We start from the raw sequence: 10,657 nt of genomic DNA on the forward strand, positions 1-10,657 counted from the left end.
GTCACAATCGGTTCATCCAATGATACATATATACAATATAAACTGACCATGCTACAAAAAGATCACGCATTCAATCATATGATGCAAATTTGATCATGCACCATGGAACAACAACTCCAACACATCATATACCGTGGTGATTTCAGGATCCTCAGCCTCAGCAGTCCACAGCCCAATATACAAACAGATATACAGCGCGCCTTCTTTTCCCACACACAAATTACATGCATTTACACCAACAACTTATACATAAATATGTACCAATGGTTAGCTCTGCGCACGGAGAGCATGATCATGGCGACCGATCGATCCAGAATTTATGCACCAAAAGCTCCACCGGTGAAGTGCCTCCGTCCCCCACATCGTCGTCTAAGCTCCTCAGAAGCAGAATTTCTTCTTCTGCAATGCGTATATGCACGAAGGGCACGCATTAGTACAGAAGAGGTAGCAGAAGACCTTAAGATGGTAGTACCATCTTCAGGTGTATAGAAAAAATAACGACGTTGGGTGACTGCAACATACGCGAAACTTGAGCATGTCTTGCTTGTCGATGAACGCGAGCAGCTCATCCTGACGCATTAGCGCCTCGTAGAGGGCCTGTAGATGAAAATGAGATGAAACAATTCATCATCACCTTGTTGATTTGTTACAGGACTACATAAATCTTTAAACATAGCAAATTCAGACCGAATCTGTAAAGCTAATATGCTTTAAGCCAAAAAAATAGCCTACCTTCTTTGTAGAAATCAAGTCGGCTTCCAAGGCATCGACGCGGCGGGCGGACGCATTGAGCAGCTCCTCCTTCTCAAATGGCATCTCAGATGGCTTTGCTTCGAGCGCCTGCACCTTCTCCTCCAGCTCACCTAGCCGTCTTACCAGAGTTGAAAGAATTTCTTTCTCCGTGTAGGACGGGGCAGGAGATGGAGGTCGGAATTCCTCTTTGTGCTCTTGCTCTTGAGGGCAGTCCACGTAATAGTGGTCGTGATCATTGGATTGGTTCGAGAGCCTTTTGGCCATTCTGCTCGGGATACTTCGAAGCATAGCGAAAAGGGTCACGATGAAGACTGTCAGCCATGCGACAGCCAAGGTCCGAATTCCTTCGAATGTGGTCGGTAGATTTCTCAAGGACAATGAACCTGGGTAAAACATGTTAAGAAAACAGGTTAATCAAGCAACATACAGTACAGTGTGCTTACATATCAATTAAGCAGTAGGGTTATTTTGAGGGTTACAGTCTAATAATAGCAATGACTAGACTAAACCAATAAAACAGAATTATTTCTTCAATTAGTTCAAAGGATTATGGTGGTACATGTATTTGTGGATCAAAAGTAACTCTATAGATAATTTTTGTAAATGCATTTACCATTGTAGTTAGAAGAAAGTATAGAATACCTCTTGTACTCGATAACTATTTTGAAAGAAAATTAAGAAAGGCCCAGTTTTTTTGGACAACTGGACAAGGGCTTCCTATAAGAGTAAAAAATAAATCAATAACATAAATAAAATACCTGAGGAAGAAGACGTTGGACTAGCTCTGGGGCTGCTCCATCCGTCGTCCACAACCTTGTCAACGACAGGGATGCTCTCTTCAATTGTGGGGCGAGCAGCAGACGTGGATGCATGTGCTGCAAATTTTGACTGAAATAGTAGAAGAGGTTACCTGTTAGAAACATGTAATGCAGTATAAAGGTGGCACTAAGTAAAGTCTAGTAGTATCCACGGGGTATCTTTCCATGGTTGTCTGGATGGCATATTTATACAAATTCTATATTACTCGACATTGAAGTATTTGGATGCAAGGGCGTTTGCAGTTCAAATGAATGTTGAAAGAATACTTCCATTTGCCTGTCAGTAGAAGCATTTGATCAATTTCAGCAAATGGAAGCTCTGTTAGATGGCCTTATCCTTGGGGATGAGCCTGGCTTTGGAAAACTTGTAATCAGCTCAAGCGCAAAATAATTCTCTGGCTACTTCTGGATGATAGACTGAACACACGACAGCTCCTACAGAGGAAGAGCTTTTTCATTCAGGATTGCACTTGTGTCATGTGTGATCACTATGTTGTGGAATCAAGGGATTACCTCTTCTTCATTGCCCATTCGCTCAAATCTGTTGGAAGAATATCTGCCCCAGTTGGACAGCCTTGACAACTATCTCAGGCATCTGCTGAATCTGCCCTTTGCTATGGACATAATCATTCTAGTTGCTTGGGCCATTTGGAATACCAGGAATTCTTACATTTTTAGGGCTGTTCCTCCAAGTCTTTATGTTTATAGAAAATGTAGGAACGGGGGGAGAGAGGAGTACGGGAGGGAGAGAGGAGTACCTCCAGCACAAGTGTTTTGTGTGTGGCGGCTGTCTCAGGTAGGGGAGATGGCTGGGAGCCTCCTTTTAGGTTAGTCCCACTACATGGGCCTGGGCCCTAAGAGATAACTTGTATGGGCTGGGCCATACCGGTTCAACACTCCCCCTCAAGATGGGTGGTAGATATCTATCATTCCCATCTTGTCACATGCCAAGTTACAATCCTTTGTTCCCAGACCCTTTGTCAAACAATCTGCAAACTGCTGCCCAGAACTGACATGAGTAAGGCTGATGACCCCGGCATCAAGCTTCTCCTTAATGAAGAACCGATCAATTTCCACATGCTTTGTCCTATCATGTTGAACTGGGTTATTAGCGATGGCTATAGCTGACTGATTGTCACCACACCTTCAAGGGCCCCTTCCTCAGAAGTTTCAACTCGCTCAGTAGGTACTTCACCCAGAGCATCTCACACAACCCTTGAGATAATGCTCTATACTCAGCTTCTGCTGTTGATCTAGACACAACCGGCTGTTTCTTGCTTCTCCATGATACCAAATTTCCTCCCACAAACACACAGTAACCAGAAGTTGATCTTCTATCATCTTGACAACTGGCCCAGTCAGAGTCACTATAGCCATCCACCTCAAGATGTCCACTCTTCCCAAACCACAACCCTTTACCTAGAGTCCCCTTCAAGTATCTCAGGATTCTGTGCACAATATCAAGATGCCCACTCCTTGGTTCATGCATGTATCTGCTCACCACCCCCGTAGCATACGTAATGTCAGGCCTGGTATGACACAAGTACAACAACCTTCCAACCAGTTTCTGATACTCTTCCTTATTCACTAGTTCTCCTGATTGTGCTGTCACTTGGTGATTTTGTTCAATCGGAGTAGGGGCAGTACGACATCTCATCATGCCCACGTCACTCAAGAGATCCAAGGTGTATTTTCGTTGGCACAAAGAGATTCCCTTCTCTGTCCGAGCCACTTCAATGCCAAGAAAGTATTTTAGGTTACCCAAATCCTTTACCTCAAACTCCTTGCTCAAACAACCCTTCAATCTCTCTATTTCCTCCTCATCATCTCCAGTGATGATAATGTCATCCACATAAACAACAAGAATGGTGATCTTCCGATCAGAGTGCTTGTAGAACATCGTGTGGTCACCGTTACACTGACCATACCCCATACCACGGACAGCACGTCTGAACCTATCAAACCAGGCCCTTGGTGATTGCTTCAGTCCATACAAGGATTTCTTCAGCCTGCATACCTTCCCCGTAGTCTCTGAAGTACCAAAACCTGGTGGTATTTCCATGTACACTTCTTCTTGCAACTCACCATGCAAGAAGGCATTCTTGACATCTAATTGATGCAACTTCCACCCAAAGTTTGCAGCACAGGAGACCAATATCCTTACTGTGTTCATCCTTGCCACGGGAGCAAACGTCTCATCATAGTCAATTCCATAAGTTTGACTATATCCTCTGGCGACCAATCTGGCCTTATACCGTTCCACCTTCCCTTCAGGATTCTGCTTCACTGTATAGATCCACTTACAACTCACTGCTTTCTTTTCTGCCGGCAATGTGGTTAGCACCCATGTCTTGTTTTTCCTTAGTGCTTCCAACTCTTCTATCATCGCTTCACGCCACCTCGGATCTTGCTTTGCAGCCTTCCAATCCTTTGGAATTGACACAGTTTGAAGGAGGCAACAAACGCCTTATATGTGGGTGACAAAGCCTTATAAGACACAAAATTGCCAATATCAAGATCAGCAGCACAGCCCTACAGCTGCACGGTTGGTCCCTTTACGCCCCCTGGCTAGCAGCAGCACCCAGCAACTCAGCAGCTCCAAGTGCAAGCAGCAACCACAACCTCTTCCTGCAGCAGCAGTTCTCTTCCTCCTTCCTCTGCAAACAGCAGCAGTTCTCTTCCTCCTTCCTCTGCAAACAGCAGCCGTTCTCTTCCTCCTTCCTCTGCAAACAGCAGCAGTTCTCTTCCTCCTTCCTCTGCAAACAGCAGCAGTTCCAGAGGATCTTGGCCTCCAACAGCAGCCAACCCCCGCAGCAGTTCTCCAGCTCCCGGTCCCCTGCAGACACACGCACACACAGCAGCACAACAAGGAGCTGCCCTTCTCCACTACCCTTCTCCTCTTCTCCTCCCGCAGCACCACAGCCCGTTGGAGACCAAGCCGCTCCTCAGCTTCCTCCTCCTGCCGCGTAGCACAGCAGCTCCACCTCTCCTTCTTCCTCTGCCGCGCAGCACAGCAGCTCCACCTCTCCTTCCTCTCCAACGAGCCGCACCTCCTGCGCAGCCACGCCGCGCCTCCCAGATCCGCCGCTGCCTCGCCGGACGCCGCCCAGATCCGCCGCCACCTCGCCGGACGTCGCCGTCGTCTTCTCAGGCCCCGCCGTCGCTGGCCTCTGATACCATGTAGGAACGGGGGGAGAGAGGAGTACGGGAGGGAGAGAGGAGTACCTCCAGCACAAGTGTTTTGTGTGTGGCGGCTGTCTCAGGAACGGAAGATGGCTGGGAGCCTCCTTTTAGGTTAGTCCCACTACATGGGCCTGGGCCCTAAGAGATAACTTGTATGGGCTGGGTCATACCGGTTCAACAGAAAACACTTCAGGGAGGAATTGCAATGGTGCTCAGGGCCAAGAGAAAATCATATGGTCACTACCAGATTGGGTTCAGAACTTCAGATAAGAAGCATAAGAAGCATTCTTGCTCTTGCTTCCTTCAGCTATATATGTTGGTCGTATCTGCTTACAGTTTTAGCTTCTACTAGGCTCTAGATAGATGGTTATTTTTTTTCTTACTTTTCCTTGTTTGCTGTAATTAGACTTTGTTTCTTTTGAGAAAATATATAAAAATATACCGTGGAAGAAATTCCTACAGTTTCGGGTAAAAAAAAGTTAAAAGAATAATCATACTTTGGTGATCAATTTTCAAAAAAATTCTTGTCCTTATAATGCTGTTTACATCATTCAGTATATTTAGTTGACAACGTTACTGATGTAGACTATGCTGAACTGCCGATAATGCCAGGTTTCCTGATTGCACGCTCAACAGGTGATAGGTACTTGCCTCCTCATGAACAGGGGTCAAAGAAGGGTTCGTTATGAGGGTCCTTGGTGCAGTAGGAGATGTAGCATCTTCCACTTCAGACCCAGACTCAGCAGATGCATCACTGCCTTTTCCCTGCTTTAATAATAACAGAGTAAGTATTCATTACAGATTGAAAAGATGGTTCAACAACTCTTCATGTCCAACCAAGCTTGTAAAACTTACATTTGGGCGCTGTGGCCTAGCATAACCGATTATCTTGCCATCGGTGCCTGATATGGTCACGATTTGTCTGTCGTAGTTTGCCTCGCCGTTAAGGACCCTCTGAAGAAAGTGAAGATGCATCACATTAGCAAACACAAAGAAGCCCAGCAAATATCAGTGTACATAAAATATCCTCTCTTTGGGGAGGATGAACTCACAACCTTTATTGTGGTGGGATCCTTCCAAGGACCTTTATCTGATCTCTGACAACCTCCATGTTCTTCACACTTGCATTTGCCACCAAAAAATTCTGGCAATTCACTGCATAAATGGAAACCAAAAAGCATTAGTCTGGAAACCAACAAACATAGACATGCACGGACAAAATTAAAGATTCTGACCTCTCATCGATTATTTCAAGGAGCTTATTTTGATACTTGGTTCCAAGAACCTTCAAGTGAAAAGATTGAAATATAGTTAGTATCTGTGTACTGAATCGATTAACAATTATGCATCAAATCAATCTTACATAATACTCCCTCCGTCCCAAAATAAGTAACTCAATTTTGTACCAGCATTAGTATAAAGTTAGTATAATGTTGAGTAAGTTAGTATAATGTTGAGTCACTTATTTTGGGACGGAGGGAGTAGAATTATTTACATGGATCTTTGAAGCAGTTTTCGGATCAAGAAAAGACTTTATTGTGCCCCATAACATCTTGAAGCCTTGACCAGCGTTAATTATGTACATCCGGCATAATGTCTGCAGCAGCATTCTGAATACGTTAGATACTGTACTGTTGGGCCAAGAGAAATATAATGATAAGCGCACATGACAGGAAATAATTCTTCCTGAATGCAAATGGAAAGGAGAGAACTAAAATTTGTGGCCCAACAACATCCATCACAGAATCATCTACCTCTGGGTAGTTATCACTGTCAATCTTCTGCAGTCGGGTGATTAGTTCCCTTGCACATTTTGCGAAGTTCTTCAATCCCTTGAATTACGGAAAACTAGTCAATTACAAAGTCATAAAAAAATGTGACTTCCAAGGTTGAGAGCAATGTTTGGTCATAAAGAGCCATACCACGCCTTGCACATCCAGAATAGTAGTGCATGAGTCCAGGTGCCGTTTTGCAGCAATTGAGCAAGCTGGAAATCTCATCTGGAAACATTTCTCAAACTCCTTGACATGATATTTCACATACCGGTCTATAGTTGTTACTTGCACCAGCTTGTTGGCATCAACTTTTCCTATTAGCTCCACATAGACAGGTCTACCATCTTTATCCACCCCATGGTAAAACTGTGGATAATACTGCATAACTTCGTTTAACTCAGAGTAATCAAATTCCTAAGAAAAATAAAATAAGTGTCACCATCCTGTAGTTACTCTTAAGCAAGAAAAATGCTAAATCCATGTTGTACAATATTTGTACAAGTTTCTGCTTACCTCTATATTGTCGGTCCCAAATTCCTTTCTCCATGCAAGCATATCAGACCACATAAGCTTTGCCTTCTCAACATCAAACTTCCGTGCCTTCAGGAACCTACACATGATTGATATAAATATAAACATCAGACAGTAAAACAATTATCTTTTTTTTTTCGAAAATTAAAACAACTATCAATGCCTGTAATGATAGCCTCTTGAGAACACATAGGCAATTGACATTGGTACACGGTTTCCTAAGGTGGGGCTATTGGAAAAGAAATCCACATAATACGGTCAGGTGAAGACCCTGAGATCAGCAGATTCTGTACCTCAGCATCATGTGGTAATCATCATGTTGTTGTGGCAACAAGTCCTCATCAAGCAAGCACTGTCGAAATGCCTCAACGGCCTGTAGATCTTGAACATGTCTTATGTCCTCGATGGAAATCTGATTTTCATTCTTCTTTTTGCTTCTCCTCCTTAGGGAATGTCTGAATTTGTTCCCTGCGTTAATTGCCTTTTTCTTGAAGGAGGCTATTTTAGTCTTCTTTTCTCCTTCTGAGTTGTCTGCATCCGATCTGCTCTCTTTCTTTCCATCATTATGTGTAAATCCTTCAAAAGCTGTGCCCAGTAACAATATGTTAATATTCCATACTGTAGTCAAAGCAAAAGCAGATACAGTTACTCTAGTAACAAAAACCAATAGCCAAATAATGGTGTTCTGCAAGGAACTGCAGCAAGAACCCATGCCAAATACAGTTACCCGTATGCTGAAACAACACTCTGTGATTACAGGTGCTAGTATGAAGATTCAGCAAGGGTGAGTTGCAAAAAGGGACAGGGTCGTCAATTTTGTTCAGCACCATACAGAGTGCAAGCAGAAAGAACCTTGCACTGATTAGTTGGATGGTTTAAAAATTTGTTGGTTCATACAGGTGGCATCAACAACACAATATGTTAATTCTCTGCATTTTCCTGTACTCTACAATTAAGTCTTATGTAGTTATCTTTGACAATGATTACCTACTAACCTTCACGCACTAGATATAATAACACAATCTTTTATAAAGGAAGGTAAGCTGCCATTATTTTTTCACATCAGGTAAGCTGTCATTCCCATTGAAAGAGTAGGGGAGGTAATATCCTTTAGCGATGCCAAGTAAAAAACAACTGAAAACAGAACAGACTTCTGCTCGAAGATTTTTCCTTCTTTTTTACACAGAAAGTTGTTTATTTACACGTGGACTTTACTGTCAAATTAGGAACATGCTTCCGGTGGCCCCAAATCGCATAATCCTCATAGCTGATTCGAGGAGCGCGATAATCAAAATACGAGCCTATTTAATCCCAGACACTGAAAAAGAAACGAACTTTACAGAGGAAATCACGAGAGGAGCCAGAAACATTGAACCCTAGGAAATTGGTTCCTCCAAGTCCTAAAGGAAATAAGTACGTCGACCAGCAACAATAAACGGAGGAACAAACACTTTATACTCACATGGCCTGGCTAATCGGTCGAGGGGCCCTGACATCCCCTCCGGCTCCGGAATCGATCTCCCCAGCAAAGCCCCAGGCCCGAAATCCGCTGGAAAATCCGCACGGAAAAATTCAGCGAGCAGGACAGCAGCGAAGAGCGCCCGCCACGCACGCTCGAACGCCGGATTGGCGAATTGGATTAGGGGGGGGGGGAGAAGAACTTGAATCAATCGAATGACGGTTCTTACGCGCGCGTACCAGGCGGGGAATCTGGTCCCCGGCGGAGATTTTCCGCCTGTCAGTTTCGGGATTCGGGTGCGGATTTCGGGGGGCGGGAGGAGGAGGAGCTTCTCCTTCTCCCACCGTTTTAATGGGGCGGGCGGGCGGGCGACTCCGGGAGGGAGAAGAAGAAGAAGGAGGCAGAGGGCACGGAGGTTTCCGTCACGGCGCGGGTAGACCAGGCCCATGGGCCGGAAACGGTTGACCCGGGCGACGTGGACGTGTTCGGTACGTGGGCCCGGCGCACCCGGACCACCCACCACGTAGGAATCTTTTTACTAGTTGGATACGTAGATCTGAGGGCTGAGGCGCGTCTGCCGTGGCCGTTGATGCGCGCCGGTCCGAGCAGTGGACGGTGGCGATGCGGCCTCGCCCATGGACCGAGCGCAGGAGGCCGTGCCCGTGACGTGACGCGTGGAAGGCTTTGGCCGAGTCAGATTTGGTTTGGTTGGGCAACTGCTCCCTCGTCCACTCCTTTTTAATTCCGCTACAATTGTTCTACTAGTACAGATTATATAATTTATTATGGGGTGCTTTTATGCAAGTATCTATTGGTTATTGATTGATGATTGATGATGATACATTGTCTGCCTACAATTGATCAAACAAACACAGATGCATAAGGGAAACTATAAATATCTATTCCCTTTAAAAATATATATATATAAGACCTTTTAGAGATTTTACTATAGACTATATACGGATGTATATAGATATATTTCAGAATATAGATTTACTCATTTTACTTCGTATGTGGTTTATAGTAAAAAATTAAAAAGGTTTTATATTTAAGAATGAAGCGAGTGGTAGTTTTGTTTTAAGAAAAACTAAATCTAAGCGGCATCGGAGAAAAAATGGCTAGACCTTTTTCCCTTTGAAATAGAGGTAAGAAGAAGAAAATTGGTGAGTTAGAGCACCTCCAACGCAGCGACCCAATTGTCCGTCCGCATCCATTTGGGTCAGCACAGACAAAAATGAAGGCCTAACGCGCCAACCCAAACCCAAAACGTGTCTGCTTCGTGTTCGTGCGGATTCATTTTCGGCTCAAAATTGCTCCTGAAATGCGTTGATACGGACGCGAAGCGGACGCGGCGCGCGCCTTCTCATGCCCGCACGCGTCCACACATGGCGTCTGGTTAAAGCCAGCGTCGTCTTTATTAACGACGACCGTCCATCATGGACCCACGCGTCAGCGACCCACGGGTGTCCTTTTTTGATCCGTGCATACGCCCATGGGGGAGGGGGGCTCATCCTCTTTCATAAGTCGCCCCCATCCACATCTAGCCACCCGTTGCTTCCCCGTCGTCTGTAAACCAAGCCACCATTGGTTTCTTCTCCAGCAAAGACAAGGGCAAGTCCCCCGCCTTCCTTGTGTGCGCGCTCCCGTCGTCGGCGTCTTCCCATCTGCGTGCTCTCGTCGTCGGCATCTTCCCGTCTGCTTCGGCAGCGGGTCAACATACCAGTGCACCAAGTGAGGTGGCACTAGAAGCACCAATTCCCCTTACCCTACCCCGACGTCACGCTGCCGCATTACTGGCATTTGGATCCGAAGAGGATCCCAGTGCCAATGGTGCCGCGGTAGGCGCGGGCGCATGCAAAGAAGGTGAGGCGCCGATGACAGCAGCTGACACCAGAGCAACGGCGGGTGTCAGAGGAGGGCGCAGAGGCCCGGCGGATCAAGCTGATGGAGCGTGAGGCTAAAGCTGAGGAGGAGGAGCAATGCGCTGCACAACGAGCGCCAGTGCAGCCATCGATGAACGACGTCGTTGCCGCCTGGGAGACGACCTTTCCCTGGGCTGGTCCGACGCCGACGCTCGTCGACCTTACCGGCCCCGACGACGACGAGGAGAGGACGCCTAGGACAGCGCGCCTTCTTGT

The 10,657-nt window shown here is 45.8% G+C and overlaps 1 protein-coding gene across 5 annotated transcripts; it reads right to left on the reverse strand.

The window, feature by feature from the left end:
* Positions 1-8,939, reverse strand: LOC123447914 (phosphatidylinositol/phosphatidylcholine transfer protein SFH8-like). 5 transcript variants are annotated; one of them, XM_045124654.1, is made up of 15 exons: positions 8,749-8,939; positions 8,523-8,609; positions 7,354-7,645; positions 7,043-7,139; positions 6,677-6,943; positions 6,509-6,586; positions 6,250-6,351; positions 5,990-6,039; positions 5,810-5,909; positions 5,610-5,708; positions 5,406-5,522; positions 1,512-1,641; positions 733-1,136; positions 523-597; positions 1-399 (listed from the first exon to the last, which is right to left on the reverse strand). In XM_045124654.1, the coding sequence occupies exons 2-15, from the start codon at positions 8,554-8,556 to the stop codon at positions 379-381; spliced, it is 1,866 nt and encodes a 621-aa protein (XP_044980589.1). In that variant the 5' UTR covers positions 8,557-8,609; positions 8,749-8,939; the 3' UTR covers positions 1-378. The 5 variants fall into 5 exon arrangements, with proteins under 5 accessions (XP_044980589.1, XP_044980598.1, XP_044980582.1 ...); XM_045124663.1 differs by having other exon boundaries at positions 5,406-5,519; positions 8,759-8,881; XM_045124647.1 differs by having other exon boundaries at positions 8,759-8,881.
* Between the last annotated feature and the right edge of the window lie 1,718 nt (positions 8,940-10,657).

This window comes from Hordeum vulgare, chromosome 1H, assembly GCF_904849725.1.
Source record: "Hordeum vulgare subsp. vulgare chromosome 1H, MorexV3_pseudomolecules_assembly, whole genome shotgun sequence".
Lineage (NCBI taxonomy): Eukaryota > Viridiplantae > Streptophyta > Magnoliopsida > Poales > Poaceae > Hordeum > Hordeum vulgare.

Coding starts and splice junctions, on each gene's coding strand:
- LOC123447914 (XM_045124654.1), bottom strand. CDS start 8,556: ATGTCAGGGCCCCTCGACCGATTAGCCAGGCCAT. Junction 598..732: donor ACTTGATTTCTACAAAGAAG/GTAGGCTATTTT, acceptor TTTCATCTACAG/GCCCTCTACGAGGCGCTAAT. Junction 400..522: donor AAGACATGCTCAAGTTTCGC/GTATGTTGCAGT, acceptor TACGCATTGCAG/AAGAAGAAATTCTGCTTCTG.